The sequence below is a fragment of the Macaca nemestrina genome, chromosome 1 (genome assembly GCF_043159975.1).
Source record: "Macaca nemestrina isolate mMacNem1 chromosome 1, mMacNem.hap1, whole genome shotgun sequence".
NCBI lineage: Eukaryota > Metazoa > Chordata > Mammalia > Primates > Cercopithecidae > Macaca > Macaca nemestrina.
In genome coordinates this window covers 172,342,728-172,363,700 of record NC_092125.1, presented here as the reverse complement: position 1 = coordinate 172,363,700, position 20,973 = coordinate 172,342,728, and the positions used below count along the sequence as shown (strand labels likewise).

At 39.2% G+C, this 20,973-nt stretch overlaps 1 protein-coding gene across 7 annotated transcripts in view; it reads left to right on the top strand.

The window, feature by feature from the left end:
• Positions 1 to 20,973, top strand: part of LOC105495162 (nuclear factor I A) — a 382,111-nt gene that overhangs the window by 237,985 nt on the left and 123,153 nt on the right. For all 7 annotated transcript variants that reach the window (XM_011764422.2, XM_011764425.3, XM_011764423.2 and 4 more), the window contains one exon: positions 13,097 to 13,171. In XM_011764422.2, coding sequence (XP_011762724.1) covers positions 13,097 to 13,171 — 75 coding nt within the window. The remainder of the gene's footprint in view (positions 1 to 13,096; positions 13,172 to 20,973) is intronic.

Below are 20,973 nucleotides of genomic sequence, written 5' to 3'. Positions count from 1 at the left end.
ATCTGTGTCAGTGTACATGTGCTTCAGCCCAGTGAATACAATTCATTGAGGGTTTTATGCATGGAAATGACCACATTCACCAGATAGCCTGCCTCTACTGGATTAAGTTACCTTGCCTTGGAAAGGAAGTAATTACTAATCTTTCTCACATGTTTATGTTTGGCAAACTACACCTAAAGACTTCACTAAAAAATTGCTAAAATATATACGAAGTTGGTTGGAAAAAAAGATGAAATTATACAAATGTTTGTGTAGTAGCAGGAATCTTCCATTACATTTCAAGAATAAAAGGAAAAACCGATTAAGCATAGAAGTTTCATTTCTGTGTTCATTCATCATAGATATACTGAGTACCCACCATAAGTCATACACCGTGCAGATGTTAGAATTAGAAAGATGAGAGAAGATCCCCACTTTCACTGAGTCCTCATTCAAGCTGCGTGTGTCTGTCTGTCTGTCTGTTTGCGAGTGACAGATCCTTAAACAGAAAATAATGATAACCTATGTGAAATGCCCCAGTCGAGGTTATTTTAAAACTCAAGGAGAGAACTCTAGAACTTAAAGATATTTTGTCTACAAAAAGTAACGAAGGTTTTATTCGAAGAAAGAGGGGCCTGTTTTGTATCGAAATTCTGAAGATTTGAAGGGCTAAAGAGGTAGAATGGATATGGAAGAAATCCACCAATGATTTCTTGCTGGAAGAATTAAACACACACACACACACACCCCCCAACTTTCATGATCACACTCTATTAAGCCAGGACCAGGAAACAATTTCTAATCAGCACTCTGATCTGGGCAGAGATTGTGCGATCTTTTGTACCAGGCCTCAGATCTGTGTTCTCTATTCACACATGCTCACTTCCAGCTGTTGTCATTGAAATCCCACATAATCTTCCAAGGTCAAAGGGCAGTCACCCATGGCTGCTGCAGTTAAAAGGTTATGCTGATTTCTGTTGTCAAATATTGGCCCTTTTCTCTTCCAATCACTCCCATTCTACTTTTTTTTAAACAAGAAAAATCCAGCCTAGAATTGCATTACATGACTTTAAAGTCTTAAAAGTGTTCCTCCATTGTGCTAACACGACATGGCCTGAACAGTGTAATTCATTCTGTTACATTTTACAAAGAATTTTCTGGTACTTCTAAAATACTTTGTGCTAGGCCAGCAAACTTCAAAGTATTGTGACCCACATGATTGTGGCCTGCCATAGTATCTGCAGAAGTGAATAATACAGGTTCTAGAATTTAATAAACACAGTGAATTTTGGCATTGATAACTAATTACTGGGTAAATGAGCAAGAATTACACAAAAAATAACTTTTAAAAAGATGAAAGCTCTTTGCATTTTGTGGTTCTAAACATTAGCTAGTTTTATTTTGTATGTGGAGAACTGTATATAATAGTACATTTAATATTTGGAGTCTTGGAAAAGTAATTGTAAGGATTTTAAAAAATATATTATTGCTTCAGTTCATCCATGATTTTCTTTCCATGCTTGGTGAACCAAAATCAGTGTTGAGTATCTTAAAATTAGCACATGGCCCCTGGTCATCTACTTTCATTATCATGGCATGTGTCCTCAGGTGGTTTAGCAAGCGGGGTTCTCTGTAAGTGGTCTGTCTCACAGCCCTGTGTATAAAACCTAAAAAGGAAGAAAAGGGAGATGGGCTATTATGATTTTTTGCTGTTTAACATCCATGAACCAGAGTAGCCCTCAGGTGATCCAGTTTCATGTCTGTTTCACTTAAGATAATCAGTTTCTGATGTATTCAGAGAATACATTTCCCTGTTTTTTTCACTAGTATATGTAAAAGTTCATAAGCAGAAACTAAAGCTACTACAAATAGCTTGATCTATTTGCAAATTACCAGTTGTTACTGTCCAAGTTTAGAGGAAACTTTGATTCAGAACATAAAAACAATAAGTTTGCTTTTTAAAAAACCTCTTTAATTCAAAACCAGGTTAATTACATTTTTAAATATTAAGCTTATAAAATACTGATACTATGCTAATTACAGTAGACCTTAGCTTTTCTAATATGATGCAAAATTGTCTGTTTTTTAAAAATGGTGCTAAAGTAAGTGTTTAAAATGTAAAAATAATCCCAAAGATTATTTTTAAGTATTTCTCTGTTCTTGTACAAGTCTAAATTTTCAGTTGAGTCCGCTTGCAAAACAGCTGTTTCAGCTTTTAAGACTAATAAATGCATAATTCTAAATGTTTAGGGGAAATGGGGAAAATAACTTGTTGACATGACAAGAAAGAGAGAGAGAGAAAGGAAGGGAGGAAGGATGAAAGGAAGGAAGGAAATTTAGCCTGGAGGAGAGAAAATTAGGTTGTGAGGATGTCTTCAGATATTTGAAGGGTAGTAGAATTAAAGAGAGCCAACATTTGTTCTGCCTATGCCAGAGGACAAAATCTAGGTAAATTACAAGTTATAGGAAAGTAGACATATTCAGGGAAATATGATTTTTTTTAACCCTCATTTTTTACTAGGCACAATTTTTTGTTGCAACATGATGATTATTACTCCACTGCTAGATTAACTTTAAGGTCCCTTCCATATCCAGTTTGTTGTGTGATGCCATGGATCTGATATTTGCAAAGATACAAATAGGTAAAAGTCTTTTTTCACTTTTACTTTTAGATATTTTGATATCTAATAGACATAGTCCTTTAATTAATTTCTCAATCACTTGGAACTTAAAACTCATAAACTTTCTTTCTATGAAGTCATTGGGCAATCACATTTAGTTTAATTAAATGCTACCCTTCCTTTATTAACTGCAGGAATTGGTGAAAAGATGTGACAAGGCCTTTGGATTAGAATAGGTAATTAAGTCTCTGATGCTAAAAATCATGGATTACAATGGAATAAACTTTATTATATAAAGAGTGGTAAATGTACCTGTGTTCTAATCTTAATTCTGCCACTTGTTTACCTTTAAGTTAAGCAAGTCACTTAACTTCTCATGTCTAGTTTAAAAGCATTCCTATGCAGATTAATAATGCATACTGTACTAGCAAAATATGTTTGTAGGCTGGAATTGGCCTGAGGGCTGCTAAGCTGTGACAGTTTGGATTCAAAAGGGAAAAGTTAGTAGTTATGTGGGTTAGAGTAAGTGCTTAGCTACTATAACGAAGAAACCAATAAAACACAAAAACATATAGTAGTTAATGTATATTGAAATCAATTTTTCTTTCTGGTAATATTCCCAGATGAGCAGCCTAAGTTGACAGGATGGTTCTACTCCACGGTGTCATTCAGGGTCCCAGGTTCCTTCTGTCTTACTGCTCTGCTATTCCATGGGTATGTGCCTGCATGGTAGGAAGTGTTCTCACTCATAAAAAGGGGCAGAGACAATGTTCAGGGCAAGAATTTCCTTTTAGGTATGTGGGGTAGAAGTTGATTATATCACTTGCATTCACTTTCTAGTTGTGGCCACTCCTAACTGTAAGGCAGTTGGAATGTGTGCTTTCTGGCTATCAACCATGGATATGTGTGACAAACAGCAGACTCATCGCAGGAAGATATTGCAGTAGTCTTTATTAATTTCTAATGTTCTCCTAGAAAGGTATTATAAAAATTCGAATTTTTTATAAATACATTACGGGAAATCTTGGTGTAAATATCTTCCTCGACTGGAGATGTAAGTCCCCAAGAGTAAGGACCTTATGTTATTACCTGTTGCATCCCAGGTCCTAGGATTGTGGTTGCCATGTAATAGACATTAAGTAAACATTTATTGAGTGGAAGCTGTAAATTAAATATTGACTCTGTCTGTATGGCTATGGCAGAAATCATTGAGTGAGCAATGATGGCAAAAACAAACAAAAAAACACAGATTAGGTGTCTGTATTGAGCAGCAGTAAATGAGTGGCACAGGGAAATTTGGAGCCACAAAAGAAGGCCAACAGTGTGTAAGTCCCGTGACACATACTTCTCAAACCTCTTTTTGCCTCATCCTTCTCTTAGTCTAAGAGTACATTATTTCCATAATGGTGACAATTTCTTAATGTGTCATGATAAACCAAAATGACAATCATAACCATGTTACAAATGCATTTAAAGCAATCGATGTATTCATCTGAGAATCTCAAAACACCTCATCCATATTATTAGCTGACAAACATTTCTGCATTTTGCAAATTCTCAGGCACAACTTTCTGGATATAGAAGTGTTTCACCCTTACTGTCAGTCCAACACCATATGTCAACCTTCTAATGTTTACCATAAGCACACTACCAAGTGAATTTTTCTCCACTATTATAAAGGTGAATCTCACAAACGGAATATATATGTACTTTTATTGCTTCTGTGTTCTTTTTTAGATATCTGAATTTTTGCATTTCTTTAAAATATAAGGAATTATTCCAAAAATAAGCCATATCTCAAATGTCACCAATGAGTGGCAGAACAATTTAAATAGTCACTATACAGTCAGAAATCAGACCAGAAATTTAAAATTTGGCCTTAACGGATCAGCAGAAACATACCTGCACCTGACTCCTCAAAAGGAAAAACTGTTTTCCAAGATATTCCAAATTAAAAGTACGGAAGTAATATCACTGCAGGTGAGCTAACACAAATTTGCATCATGCGCTAGAGGACTACCAAATGAGGGTCTCATAAGTCACTCATCTGAATCACTAAATAAATATTTATTACACACCTAGAATAAAGGCTTGTGCTGGGCCTGTGGACAATGTGCGATAATGAGTCGCAACCCTCCCCTCCCCTGCTTTGTTGTAGGAATGCAGAGATAAGACATATAAACAAATAACTGTCCAGTCAGGTAAAAAGAGGCAAGTGCCATTAAGATAACAGAGCAGAAGTTCTCTTTAATTGAACAGTGTCTCCTGAGCACATCTAAAATGTTCTGTGTTGGGGTGAGAGGGAAGATTAACGAGCCACATTCCCACAGGTGGCTCATAAGCCAGTGGGGAATTCACAGAAGGAGAAATTAAAATTCCAAGGAGGGAGTGTGGTTGATGAGGTAAACTTTTCTTTAGAAGGATGAGAATGTAGGCTCCCTGAAAGCAGTGTCCCCAGGGACTAGCACAGACCTGCACAGCACAGGCATTCCAAAATCCTTCTGGAATATAAACAGCGTGAGAAAGAGGGAGCTTTTCCCTTCAAGAGGCCAAGGCACACCAGCATGGAGAAGCCTGGTAATCATTGGCCTGTCTTGTTATTAGGGATGGAACCTGTTTACCAAGGGAAGACTAGAATAGAGATGAGTTCTTTTTGATGAAATGACTGGGGCATTGCAGTTTGCCTACATCCCTTAACCAGACGAGATTTGATAATTTAGATCTGACAGCCCCTTGATATTCCAGCAGGAAAAAACAAAAATACCATCTTGGATATAAACTTCCCTTCTCAGATGCAAAATTAACTCTGTTGCTTGGACCTGAAAACTTTCCTTAGGGGTCAGCCCTCTGTGTGGTTTGTTCCCAGGTGTCTCTGGCCTTGACCTCTGAACAGCTCTTCAAGGTTACCTGTCTCTCTTCAAATCTTAACTTTGTTCCTCTGCTGCCTGCTAAAAGGCGGATAGATGTTCAGTTCCTCCATGAAATGAGATTTGGTTCCCATGTAATGGCATTTTCCATAATAACTGCTGATATCATCGAGGTAAAGAGAGCTGCTTCTCCTAACTACCCAGGAAAGAATTTCGCTTTTTATACTTCTACCTCTCCCGTATAGTTTAATCTCTCCCCACTGTGAGTATGACTGACTCCAAGGTATTGAAGTCTGTGCTCTAATTGGGAATTCAATGAACAAGACTTCAGTGAATGAACTTTTTTAGCCATATTATATAAAATGAGAAAGGATCTGCTCCTCATTTCAGTCTCCTATACAATTGCTCCTGAACAGTAGTACAGAATTGTAGAGATAGCGCATTATGCAATCTGGCTTTTCATCTAAGACATACTTAACGAAAGTACATGTTTTGCACTTTTTTTCTGAGAGGCCCTATTCAGCATGTAAATCTTGGGACCTTTTGGGAGTGTTTAATCTGCTTTCCGACGGAGGATCTTTCAATGCTAATAATATCCGAATTTGGAATAGCTTAAACTCACCTTTTTATTTTCTTTTCCACTTTTTTCTTACTTTGCAGTAAAGTAGAACAATCAGATTAGTGTCATTTCCCTGAAAGTCATTTTTAAGATTTGGTTTGTGTTCGTGAGAATGAAATATTAATTCACTCAGGTTTGCTTAGTAATTACGTTAGCAATATCACTTTTTCCATCATTTCTTAGGTTTCATTTCTCATTGCTGTCTTCTTACAGAGTTCATCAGTGGGTTTCCAAGCAATTGGTAAAGGAACAAGAGCAGTTTCATCGCCATTTAAAGTTACATGGACTGTTTACACAGACCTTTCCTTGGGGACATATTATAAACATAATCTAGCCGAGGCTGTCTGATAACACTGTGTGAAGAGATGGTTACATCAAAACCTGCCAAAGAATTACACTCTTTATTTTTCTGATTATAGTGCATTCACATATATTTTACCTTCTAAATGGCACACGTTCCACTAAAGGTAAGCCTTGGGAGGCAAGTTGCTGGTAGGGGAAGGGGATGAAATTGTTATTTTTGCAGTGACTTTCTCAGGATCACACAAGATCTTCATTTAAGCTTGGGACTAGATCCTTTTTGGATGGAGGGAGCTTTATGGGCATGATGGACAATGCTGCTGCCCTTTAACTCTATTTTTACTTGAACTTTAAAAATATGAACCATAAAGCGAACAATAAGACAATCCCCCAGCATTTATCATCAGAAATGCCTGAATCAGTCTGACCAGAAGCTTCTTTGCCTTTCCTGTGCTGATCCTGTTTAGTTTGGAGGGAATATGTGGATAGTTCATTTTCATAGTTTCCCAGTGCAGACTGGCTCAGTTTTAGTTGAAACTATATTGCTGGAAATGAGAGAAAGAGACAGAAATACGAAGTTCTGCCAAAGATTTTACCAAGAGGAAAAATGACATAGGTGAGCCCAGTTTGAGTTTCCTTCATTCCGAGGCATCTCAGGAACACTGACCCCCTGCCAGGCAGTGTGTCAGGACCTGGAGGGCCAGAGGCACAGAAGATACTTCCCCTCCTCAGAGGGCTTACAGTCTGATGTGAGAAAAAGACAAAGTTACGATCGAGTAAGGGCAGCCAGGGAAGACTTTTGTGAGAGGTAACAACAAAGCTGAGTTCTAAAAGACACTTTAGGAGTTGGCTAAGCCAGGAGGAGGAAGAACAGATGTTTCAGGAAGAAGGAGCTGTATCAGGGGATAGCAGTGAAGCAGTGCAACGACGAACGAGCATGTAGTTCCCTTAGGCCAAGGGTAGGGCCAGAAGTGAGAGAGAGTCAACAGAGGCTGTATCTAGGTCCCATGCCATGGGAAGGAGTTTGTACTGTTCTCTGAACATTCTGTGGGGCTCTTGCAAGCATTCTTTCTCTTTAAAAGAAAGTGTGTGTATATATATATATATATATATATGAGATATGTATATATCTACTTGTATATATGATATGTATATATCTACTTATATATACATGTATGTATTTTTTTTTTTATATATATATATATTTTTTTTCATTTTAATGGTTTCCCAGTGCAGATCGGCTCAGTTTTAGTTTAAACTATATTGTTGAAAATCAGAGAGAGAGACAGAAATAAGAAGTTCTGTCAAAGATTTACAGTATATATAAAAATATATATTTACATATATATATTTCAGTGGCTTTCGGGGTAAAAGTGGTTTTTGGGTACATGGATGAATTGTACAGTGGTGAAGTCTGAGATTTTAGTTCATCCCTCACCCAAGCAGTGTACATTGTACTCAATATTTCGGCTTTTTTAAATCCCTCACTCCCTACCCAGCTACCCCCTTCTGAGTCTCCAAGGTCCATTATATCACTCTGTATACCTTTGCACACCCATAGCTTAACTTCCACTTATAAGTGACAACACGATGGTATTTGGTTTTCCGTTCCTGAGTTACTTCACTTAGAATAATGGCCTCTGGCTCCATCCAAGTTGGTGCAAAATACATTATTTTGTTCTTTTTTATGGCTGAGTAGTATTCTATGGAGTATATATACCATATTTTCTTTATCCGTTCCTTGGCCAATGGGCATTTAGGTTGGTTCCACATCTTTGCAAATGTGACTTGTGTGGCAATAAACAAACGCATGTAGTTGTCTTTTTGATATGTTGACTTCTTTTGCTTTGAGCAGATATCAAGTAGTGGGATTGCTGGATGAAGTGGTAGATCTACTTTGAGTTCTTTAAGAAATCTCCATGCTGTTTCACATAGAGATGGTACTTATTCTTACCAGCAGTACATAAGCATTCCCTTTTCACCACATCCATGCCAATATCTTTTTTTTTTTTTTTTTGACTTTTTAATAATGGCCATTCTTCCAGGCCATAAGGTGGCATCTCATTATAGTTTTAATTTGCATTTCCATGATGATTAGTGATGTTGGGCATTTTTTCATGTTTATTGGCCATTTGTATATCTTCTTTTGAGAAATGTCTGATCATGTCTTTTGCCTACTTGATGGGATTATTTGTTTTTTTTCTTGCTGATTTATTTGAGTTCCTTGTAAATTTTGGATACTAGTCCTTTGTTGGATGCATATTTCTTGTAAGCTTTCTGATAGGGCAGGGGCTCAGAAAACATCAGATTTGTCTCAGTTTCTCCAACATCTTGCTCTTTCCTACCTCAGGGCCATTGCTTATGTTAATCCTCTGCCTGAAGAGCTCTTTCTCCTTTTCCTGTTTGGCTCCTTTATATCTTTCAGATATCAGCTCTTAAACAAGACCTGCCCTGACCACCCTTTCTAAAGCTTTTGATATTTGTCTCCTTCATATCATTTATACCATATATCTATAAAATATATGGTATAAATATATATATAATGTATGGTATAAATATATGTATAAAATATATGGGGTGGGTATGTGTGTATGTGTGTGTGTGTATATATATATATATATATTTTTTTTTTGAGATGGAGTTTCACTCTTGTTGCCCAGGCTGGAGTGCAATGGCATGATCTCGGCTCACCACAACCTATGCCTCCTGTTCAAGCAATTCTCCTGCTTCAACCCCCCGAGCAGCTGGGATTACAGGCATGCGCCACCACGCCCAGCTAATTTTGTATTTTTAGTAGAGATAGGGTTTCTTCATGTTGGTCAGGCTGGTCTCTACCTCCCAACCTCAGGTGATTTGCCTGTCTCAGCCTCCCAGAGTGCTGGGATTACAGGCATGAACCACCGCACCTGGCCTATAATGTTTTTTTTTTTTTTTTTTTTTTTTTTTGAGACGGATCTCACTCTGTCACCCAGGCTGGAGTGCAGTGGCATGATCTCGGCTCACTGCAACCTTTGCCTCCTGGGTTCAAACGATTCTCCTGCCTCAGCTTCCTGAATAGCTGGGATTACAGGTGTGCACCACCACACCCAGCTGATTTTTGTATTTTTAGTAGAGACAGGGTTTTACCATGTTGGCCAGGCTGGTCTCGAACTCCTGACCTCAAGCAGTCTGCCCGCCTTGGCTTCCCAAAGTGTTGGGATTACAGGCATGAGTCACCACGCTCGGCCTCCATTTATTATTATTATTATTATTATTTTCTTTATTTTTATTTTTTTGAGATGGAGTCTCACTCTGTCACCCAGGCTGGAGCGCAGTGGCGCAATCTCGGCTTGCTGCAACCTCCACCTCCCAGGTTCAAGCTGTTCTCCTGCCTCAGCCTCCCAAGTAGCTGGGATTACAGGCATTCGCCACCACACCCGGCTAATTTTCTGTATTTTTGGTAGAGACGGGGTTTCACCGTGTTAGTCAGGATGGTCTTGATCTCCTGACCTCGTGATCCGCCCGCCTCGGCCTCCCAAAGTGCTGGGATTACAGGTGTGAGCCACTGCTCTTGGCCTGAGCCACCATGCCCAGCCTATCATTTTTAAAGTATTTTTTGTTCGTTTTTGAGATGGAGTCTTGCTCTGTCGCCCAGGCTAGAATGCAGTGGCACGATCTTGGCTCACTGCAACCTCTGCCTCCCAGATTCAAGTGATTCTCCTGCCTTAGCCTCCTGAGTAGCTGGGATTACAGGTGCTCACCACCTTGCCCAACTAATTTTTGTATTTTTAGTGGAGACAGGTTTCGCCATCTTGGCCAGGCTCGTCTTGAACTCCTGACCTCGTGATCCACCGGCCTTGGCCTCCCAAAGTGCTGGGATGACAGGTTTGAGCCACTTTGCCCGGCCGTAATTTTTTACATGTTTTTGGCTGTCTCTGTAAACTCCCTAAAGGTGGGAACTGTATCTTGTGCCTATGATGCATGGCACATGGTAGGAACTCAGTAAACATTTATTGAATAAATGAATAACTCATCAGATTTGCATGTCTGTGAGACAGCCCTGGCTGACGCGGGGAGAGGGGATTGGAGAAGAAGCCGAGAGAGATGATAGAGAGCACAGTTAGGAGGCTTTCCCGCCATGCTGGTGAAGTGGGAAGGTCCTGAGCCACAGTCACAGGAGGACGATGGAGACGTACATAGAGTCAAGAATCACAGAAGCAGCGGGGACTGGTTGGATGTGGGTGATTGTCAGAGGCAGGAGGCAGGAATGATGCCAAAAAACTAGATGAGTGGCAAATGGTTCATTGAAATACAGAATTCAAAAGAGTAAGAACGGGTTTGGGGTGCAGTAGAAAATGGATTCAGCTTTGGGCATGTTGGGTCTAAGAACACCTGTGGGCTATCTGGATGGAATGCCCAACAAATACCTAGATTTATGGGTTTGGAACCCAGGAGATAGATCTCAGTAAATGATAAAGAGTTGAGAGTCATTGGCCTGTAGATTCATTCACCTACTCATTCAATAAATATTCACTTACTAACCTGCTTTGTCTCAGGCATTAAGTATACAATGGTAAACAAAAATATTATTTTAGTTTTCACAAATATCACAGTCTAGACTGTTAGTTGATGACATGGAGGTAGATAAAATAACTTAAGAAATAGACACCCCCCACCACCTGCACACACATATAAGGAGAGATGAGCACAGACCCTGGAGAACACCAGCATTTAAGAGGTGGACACAAGAAAAGGGGCAACCAGGAAAGGGTGGTAATTTGAATAAATGAACGCAGGGGTCTTCCCAATTCCCAAGTCCTTGCACCAAACTCAGCTTAGCCTTTAAAATATATTGCTGGCTTTTTTTGGTGGCAGGATTAAATTGCATGTGTTTACATTCACCCTGTACAGAAATTCATGTTAGTTCATCCTTAAAATAAGGAATTTCAAAGATTGGAACTGAAACAAGTATCGGCCTGTAAGTCAAGTAAAGAAGGTAGGGATGAGCAGGAGCTGGAGATCAACCCAGATTTTCCTATTCATCTATGAATTTCCTTGTTATTGTTCTGTGTGTTTTAAGTCAACCTTAATGTACATTGTGGTTAGATTTCCTTCGCTGTGATCTGTGGGATAAATGTAATGTTGATGGTCTCCCTGTAAAAAAGAGATGTTGTGGTCTGTTTTGCCAAGACCTCATTAGAGAATTTTATTTATTTATTAATTTTTTTTTAACTTCTCAGGTCTCTTAATCTAAGAGACAGCATCTTAGGTGCTTACCAAAGCCAACTGAATACCTGGGTGTGGGTGGTTTTGAGAGGTGACATTTCTTGAGCACTTTGATGGTAAAATTTTGCCATTTTATTTCAAAAAGCAGTTTACAATTCTTGTCTATCCTAAAACTTAGAACTGTTTCATCTCAAATACCATAGATTATGTGTTTGATATAAAAGTTAACTGAAAATTTTAAAAATCTCAGTAGAAATTTCTTATGCAAAAATCCAGTGTAACCAAAAAAAAGACAAGTAATTTGCAGGTCCATTTATACTCCTCCAAAACATGGCAACTTTTTGCATGTGTTTATGTGTATGACATTTAGTAAATGTACTGGTGGATATACAGTGCCACAGGTAAACTTGCTTTCCCTCAGTAGTGCATGAAATCTAGCTTTTATTAATAACGCAAACTTTGTTTATGGATTGTTATATATTCAGATTGGTCTATTTTCTTTTATTGCATTTTCTCAAGGTATCTTTCCTGTGTCAAAGAACAATTATTTCAAAAATCCCTTCAACCAACAATTTGTTGACCCAGATTTTAAAGCAGGGAAAGACTAAGCTGACCTTGGAGTGATCTCTCAACTAGAATCGAATCTACCTGTGTGAGAGTCATAGAATCAGAAAATTGTACAGGCAGACGCGGAAACTACATATCACAGATTATGTGTTCCTTGTCGTTTATAAGTTCTGTGTTTCTGAATATATCATAAAATTAAATGAGTAATTGGTGATCGACCTAATACCGGGTGTCTTAAAGGGAATTAATTGCATCCAGCAAAAATGAAGCAGAAACAAAGTTCAAAGATTAATCAATGTTTGAACCATGGATTTATTACCTTTTCTCAAAAAAATCAATGGACACGAAAAACATTTGGTGTGTGTAAATAATCTGAATTTTTATTTGTGCTCAAAAGAATTTGTTTTCCTGTTTTGTGGGTTGGGGCTTGCTTTTTCTATTCTGACTTTTTAAAAATTCACCCTGTGGTGCCTCCAGAAAATAACATCTTTAAATCTTGTTTGAGTTAAATGAATAGATAACTAATTCCAATCAGATGTTTCTTTAGAGAATAATGTTTAAAAAACTATTATGGAATGCAGCTCTCCTAGTGACTCTCAGATATGCTGTTTTTATCCCAATTGTTAAGGTCTTAGAGGTCACCCAAGGTAACTATTTATTTTAAATTGTCTTTTGTTTCAGATTTCCTGTTGAATTTTTTTTAACCATTTCAAAAATCAGCCAGTTGTTGTACCATAGCTTTGCACAACCTTGAAATTCAAACTACAAATCTATCTGCATAGCTAAATGACTGTGCCCTCCCACATAAACCCTAAGGAGAGCAGAGAAGGAGATGAGGCACCACATGTGTTAATCATAATGAAACTAATATTTAAAGCTCTGTTGTCAAATGTCTTGTATTTATGACACTTTGTTTTCTTTTGTTTTTGTCTCCCCAGGACATTTGGGCTTCCAGGACAGTTTTGTCACATCAGGTGTTTTTAGTGTGACTGAGCTAGTAAGAGTGTCACAGAGTAAGTAGAATTTTGCTTTCATGTGGTACAGATTTGCCTTGGTTGGTGCTTGCTTTCTGCCTGGGACCCCTAGAGACCAAAAAAAGCCTTCAGAGTCTCCTTTTCATTTACCCATTGGAGGAATTTTGACACACAGTTTGTTTGACAACCAAGAATTTAAATCAGGAAAAATTAAACATTATTTTGATGTGAGGCGTAAAAGAAAGACGAAAATCCTGAGGGTCACATATATTCCAAGGCTTCCCTGATGTCTAAGAAATTCTGCATTTTAAAAGAATTTGTTTTTGACCTTTAAAAAATGCTAATGCCCTTGGTATGAGTGACACAGTCTGGGATGATCATTACCAGCTTGTCAATAATCACTAACAGTGAATGAAGAGTGCCTGTCACCATCTTTCTCCATTGATCAAAGGCCCATTCAATTGATTGTAGTTTTGTTATGACATAATCTAGCGCACACACACACACACACACACACACACACAGTTGCCTTCCCTTAAGAATCTCTCTTTTTTCTTATTTAAAAGCGTAACTGGTTTTGATGTTCAATGATTATGATGTTCCAGGTCCCAGTAAGAAGGAAAAATAAATACCAAATATTGAAATTTTATTTTGTTTTACCCCTCCACCTACTTCAAAATACCACTTGTAGGTAAAATTTACATGTTTAAAATTGGTTTTGAGCAGCATCAGCCCTTTGTGGAATGAGCTGGAGTAAGAAGAAATATTTTCATTTTAGGTTCATACCCCCCATTCTCTGTGTTACAGGCTTGCAAGATTAACTGAGTAAGCCGGTCCATCTCAGGACACGACGTCAGGTCAAACAAGCCATACTGGTTCCCAAAAAGCCTGGATTCTCTCTGTTCTTATTTCAGTCACTTATAGGCTAGGAGAGTCTTGAGAGCACAGAATGTGATATACAATGTGGGAATAGGGGAGAATCTAATGACTACTAGTCATTTACTGTCTGCCAGGCACTGTCCTAGGCCTTAGTGTAAGATGCATAAATTAATCCTTGCAATAAGCTTTTCAGACAAGAAATTATCCCCGTTTTTAAAGATGAGTTAAATCGAGGGTCTATTTAAGTTATTTATCCAAAGTCAAACAGTGAGGCCAGGCACGGTGGCTCACGCCTGTAATCCCAGCACTTTGGGAGGCTGAGGCGGGCGGATCACTTGAGGTCAGGAGTTTGAGACAAGCCTGGCCAACATGGTGAAACCCTGTCTCAGCTAAAACTACAAAAAATTAGCTGGGCAAGGTGGTGCACGCCTATAGTCCCAGCTACTCAGGAGACTGAGGCAGGACAGTTGCTCGAACCCAGGGGGTGGATGTTGCAGTGAGCCGAGATCGCACCACTGCACTCCAGCCTGGGCAACACAGTGAGACTCCATCTCAAAAAACAAACAAGCAAAAAATTCAAATAGTGGATAAATCGTTAAGCTGAGTCTCTATAAGGCCAGAATCTGTACTTTTTAGACTGGCTCAAAGGAACTTGAAGAGATCTATGGCATGAGACTAGACAGGGAAACAGTGGGAAGGTAACTGTCAGTGTTAGAATTGTGGGAGTCAAGGACTCCCAGGTTGATGCTGAGGTATTCCAGTGTAGAAGAGTTGGAACCCTAAGGAATGAGACATTAGGAGCAGCAGGTCGTGACTTGGAATGGGGAGGTTGCTGCCATGGTACTGAAGTGTACTTAAAGTACCAACCAGTTAAGTAGACACTATGTTGCCTTGTTAAGCTGGAGAGGATATGCTGCCCTAGTTATAGCACAGCCATAGACAAATAACAGTGCATCAGTGTGTGTGTGTGTGTGTGTATATACATATATGTGTGTGTGTGTGTGTGTGTGTATATAACTCTTAGGACTTTTGAGCACAATAAATATCACATTTTCTTGTAATTTTAATAATAACAGTAATATGGGGAGTATGTGTATATATATATGTGTGTGTGTGTGTGTGTGTGTATATATATATGTATATCAGACCATACCTGTCGTAGTAGCATTATAGGGAAATACATTCATTGAGCCCTCAATGGGATCTAAAACATAGCCTTAAAGAGTGAAAAGAAAATCCTTTTAAGCGTAAGATTGGAGCACTAGCCATTTTATTCTGCCCTGAGTGCTGCAATTCTTACATTTAGTCCTCATTACCATCAGTGTTCCAGGCCTGGGGGTTGTATGAGAAGGCCCACACAGTACAGAATCACCCCCAGCCTCTCCTCTTCTTCTACTCCCTGTCTTTCCTTTTAAGGTCTTATATCCCAAAGCTTATCAGTTCCAAGTTTGATTAGAACTCTGGTCAGTCTAAGATTGCTTGGCTGCCAAATGAATTCTAAACCTGCCTTCAAGAGTGCCAGAGAGTATGGCTGGACAGGGATTGAGTTTGCAGAGGGACCTGGACTTGTTTCCTGTGCCCGCTTAGGGGGTTGCTTAGCCAGTACCTGGCATCGTGAACATCCTTTGGCTCTCAAATGCTTTTTGATTCTGCACACTGCTGTGTAATCGCTCTGGGACTCACTCACACATGGCCTCATGCTGACGGAAACTGTTTGGCAAGAGTGGGTCTGGGCTGTGTCAGCTCGATCATGGCTTCAGGCCAAACTAGTCGACTGTAGTCAGGAGACCCCTTTTTCTTAGAGATAATCTATGTTTGTCAGGGTATATTTCACAAGATTGCCTTGACGGCTGGGGTAAGGATCCCCAGCTCAGGTTTCCTCACCTACACACCCTCCTGAAAGGCTTAACACTCAAGCCACATGCGGGAGTTGAAATCCCTCAGCATTGCCTTGCAAGGCTGCCCTCCTCCTTGTTCCCCCATGTGGGAAGAGAGAAGCACCCATTTCAGAACTGTGGTGGATGCTTTTTGCAGATGAGTGAACCTGGGGTGCATTCTGTATCCTTGAATAGAAATAAGCTAACTGGCGCATAAAGTGATTAAACACATGATATTGGCCCTGTTAGGAGTGTGATGTCATATAATACAAAAATTTAGAGTAGCTAGCATTTATCAAGCATATACCACGTACCAGGCATTGTGCTGGGTACTTTGTAAACATTATCTCATTCAATCCTCCCATGGTGGTGTTACCATCCCGTTTTATAGATGGAGTCTGCGATGCTCCAAGAGGTTAAGCAACTTGCTCTTTTTCCTTTATTGTACTCAGCTAGCTGACTGCCGACCTTTTCATCAAAACCTCTCCTGTAATTGCATTATAGAACTAAATGGCATCCAAGGATTCTGTGCTTTTATTGAATAATCAGTTCTTGTTGATTTGATACACTTTCAGCTTATTAATTTGTGCATTTAAAAAAAGGTTAAAACTATTTTCATGTAAACCAAAGCAAGTAAGATACTTCATTTTTTTTCCTGGATTTGTTTTCAGGTGTGAGTTCGTTTTTAATTAACAGACTTTATTCTTTTTTAGGGCAGTTTTTTAGGTTTACAGTTTTAGGTTAACAGAAAGTACAGAAGTTCCATATACCCCTCCTCCCAAACAGTTTCCCCTATTGTTAATATCGTTTGTTAGTGTGGTACATTTGTTACAATTCATGAGCCAATATTGACGCGTAATTATTAATTAAAATCCACAGTTTACGTTAGGGTTCATTCTTGTACATTCTGTGGGTTTTGACAAATGCATAGTGACAGGTAACTACTATTATGGTATCATACAGAATAGTTTTACTGCCCTAAATATCTCCCGTTCTCCACCTATTCATTACCTCCCACTCCCCACCACTGATCTTTTTACTCTCTCCATAGTTGTGCCTTTTACTTAGATGTTTTTAATGGTCTCAGTGTCCTAGAATCTCTGACTCTTTTGCAGATTTCTTAACCTTCTGTTATCGGTATCCCAGCCCCATCCAGTCCCCTGCAATTATACCCTAATTATGACTACTTATATGGACTGGAAATTTCACAGTCATCATTAATGATGGCTTGGCTTGAGATTTTTCTGCCTTTCTGGATCTTTAGTATTTGATTTTTAAATTTGCTAATGCAAATATTTACTTTCACTAGGTTTCCAGTTATTGTTTTTCATTTTCTTCCTTTTAAATGTAAGACAGGAGGGAGGTGCTCTTTCAGTATTTCCTCATGCAGATTCACTGAAATAACTGTGTGCTAAGTGTGTTGTTTTTAGTAGTGTTACTACCGAGGTGGCAATGGTGGAGAAACTCAAGAGAAAGCTGCTGGCTTAGCCTGACAAACTCAGAGGTGAGGGATTAGGCAACAAGGATGCTTGCCATTGAATTATACTGATCAGATATATGAAGCTGTTGGAATCAGGGACTCCTGCTGGCCAACTGAAGCTGCAGTCTTCCATGAACTCCCCTCTCCTCCTTGCCTCCCGCCCACCACCTTTTAATATTTTTTTTTTCATTATCATCCATGAAAGTCCATGTTAACAGTGTGGTTCAGAATCACTAAAGTTGTTTTAGCATAATACTATGAAAGGCAAGAATGGAAAGTTCTGCTTCCATGGCAAAGAAAGTACTATAGTACGAAAGTCTATATTTGTTCTCTTGCTACTTTCCCCCCCATGTGGCAGGACCATCTGAAAGTAGCTCAATTATTTATTGCCTTGTTCCAGGGGAGGAGGAAAATACAGACCACTAGACGCTGTGCCAGAGAGAGAGAGAGGGAAGTATTCTCTGCTTTGGGGAAGGGGGTTTTACAAGTGTTAACAATGTGGTTCAGAATCACTAAAGTTGTTTTAGCATAATACTATGAGGAAAGAGACAAGAACCATCTGTTGAAATGGCTCTTACATGATGCTGCATTTTCAAACAAAGCCTTCTCAAGGCATTTTTAGCTTGGTCTCTTTCCCTTGAAGTTGCTACAAAGAGAGCCCACTCTGCTAGCTGCTAAATGATGCTGCTTAGATAGCTCTCTCTGTCAGCACCCACTCTTTTGTTTATTTTACACCAGTGTTTCCCTCAAAGTATGAGCTCTAAGGCTGTCAAATATCACTCCTGGTATGAACCCAGAAAGTTCTCCTGAAAAATCCACTACTTCTGCCCATTTCCTTCCAAATTGCTGACTCTATTTTACTTGAACTTGGTGGAGTGACTTCGAAACCCTAACTACTTCACTGGGAAAGAGGAAAACCGCAAATACACACAGGCCATTGTGACTCTGGCCTGGTGGGCTCTAATTTTCTAGCGGCGGTTTGTACACCCAAGCCGGCTGCAAGGGTTAAGTAAACTTCGTGGCTAAGGATGACTTCATGGCCCTGGAATTTTGAAAAGCCAGGATGCTCAGTACACTGTGGCCAGCCTTAGAGTCTTTGGGTGTGAAAACCACTCTCAGTTACCCAGACTGATTTTTGGTTCCTGTTGCAGTGCTGCAGAATCTATTAAAATCCAGCAGCTGAATTGTCCTGGCTCTGCCACAAAGCTCAGCTGCTGGGTCGACTACAGGATTCCTGAGTTGTTTGTCAATGGAGAGTAGGAGTGAATGGAGCCAGACGTATGCCTCAGCCTGGCATGAGGTGGCACCCTAGTGGCTGTTTTCTGCCTTAGAAATGTGAACTCTCTGTATTTTCACACAGGAATTGCCATTCACATCCAAATTGCAGTTCCTTTCTAAAGTTCTTTTTGAAGTCTCTGGGTCCTTGTTGCATCTTCAGGTACCCATATTCCGATGCTTAGATGTTCAGGCCAGTAATTTAGTGAGAACTATTGGCAGTCTTCTAACCTGACATGGTGGAACTTCTAAGACAGAGTGAACTGCACTACAAGGCACAATAAGAAAATGAAACTCGCTGGTAGGAACAAGCCCAAACTTGAAAATACAAAATGTTCTTGCTCAGAAGGACTAATGAGGAAATGGGTGTAGGATAAGAAATTCCAGACACCGAGTCATTTGGGGTGCCATTTAAACATTTGCAGTACTTTAGATCTTAATTAAAGTGGGATAGATTTAAAACTTTCTTTCTAAATGAATGGCCTGTTGGTTTTCCTGTGTTAAGTAACACGATAGCTGTGATCATTGCATGGAAATTAATTTTAAAAATAGCTTATATTCTTAAGCAAGATCTTCTTTCAAAAGAAACCATTTGGGCTCGAGCATTAAAGGAAGAAACAAAGAGAATATAGTAAAAAATAGATTGCAGCCCTAGCATGAACAGTCGCTGTGACCTTGCCTTTTGTTTGCCATTACACAATTCAATGGCAGTCTACTCAAACTATGTGCTCGATCAATATCCTATTAAAGCAGCACAAAAAGTCTCCATAAACTTGGTGGTTAGCTATGTTTATAAATGGAACTCGGCATAATTAGATGGTCAATAGCAGGCTCTACTAGTAATTTCAAAATGAACATCACACATTTTATATCTGTAGAAGTCAATGGCACCTCTTCTAGAGTGAGGGTAGAGTGTGGAGCAGACAAAAGAGTGGGTGGCCCTTTAAAAAAATCATAATGTCTATTTCCAAATGTAGTTTTTAAAGAAAATCTAAATTTTGGAAGAGAAAATTCTGATTGGCCCCTATATATTTTTATTTTCCCTATCTGAACCACCTTGTTCGGAGTATATTATGACTTTGCAAATGTTACATTTTCTAGTTTTAATCAACCCCTCATAGAGAGGTAAAATAATAAATATTGCCATACTCTTAGGAAGAAAAATAACAGTCTGGCTGGCTTAATTTAGCCAGCTTCCTCTACTATAATTCAATAAATTTTCAAAATAAATATTGAAATTGAATTAGTTTAGGAGGATGTTTCGTTGTGTGATTTTTTTCCTTTTAATTTTCTTGACATATTTGGGGTGAATATTTGGGTAGTAAAGCTGGCAGCAAGTGCAGTGTACTGGCAGTCATAGAAATTTTCATCAAACTACCCTTTCTTCGGAATCCTAGCTCACAGTATGGGTGGCCAAGCTTGATTTTTCGTATCCTACCCTCCTCACCTAATGAAGCCATGTAAGGTGAGAGTGTCCCCACCCTTAGGCTGACTCTGTCCTCAGCTGACTCAGCCCTACAAATTAAAAGGTGTATATACCTTGTGTTCGATATGTGCTCTGGCAGTAGTCATGGACCACTGAGCTGTTGAAATTAGAACTATGGCAGGAATAAGCTTATGACATTAGTGTATCCTTCAGTCAACGCTCTGCATGAAGGTCTAGTCCTTTCTCTTACATGCATGTACTCCTACAGTCTTCCTGGTTAGAGCTGGCAGTGAGAGTTCTCATGGCAGAATTTGGGGCCCTTTTGATCTCTGTTCTCAGCTGAAGCTTCTGCTAAATTTACCAGACTATGAATTCTCTTCTTATAAAGATTTGAACTGGGGAGGAGCACAACATACACCTTGATGTACATACTAATGTGTTGTCGTGGTCTCTATTCGTATGTTCATCTGTTTCTAGGTCATTCATCAGTTATGCTTCCTATGTGTCAAGTATAAAACCTATATTCAAGATGGCAGCATGGTATTGTAAAACAGTACAGGATATAGAGTTGGGGAATCGAGCTTTTCAACTTACCAATTTTGGGCAATATTTAACCCCTCTTGGCTGTGTTTTCTTCTAGGTTACAATCATTTATTCATTTAGCAAATGTTCATGAAGTCCTAACTGTGTGCCAAGCCTAAGTCCAAGTACTGGAAATAGGAATACGTCTCAGGAGTGTAATGAGGGTTAAGTGACAGATAGCCTAGCGTCCGCCACAGAGTAGATGCTCAGCAGTGATAACCACCACAGTTACTGAACAGAGCCTCAGCCCCGATCTTTGTTCACTGTGTGCTCAGAGCCAATCTTGGAGCTGACCACTATCAGTAAAGGTATTGAAAATGCA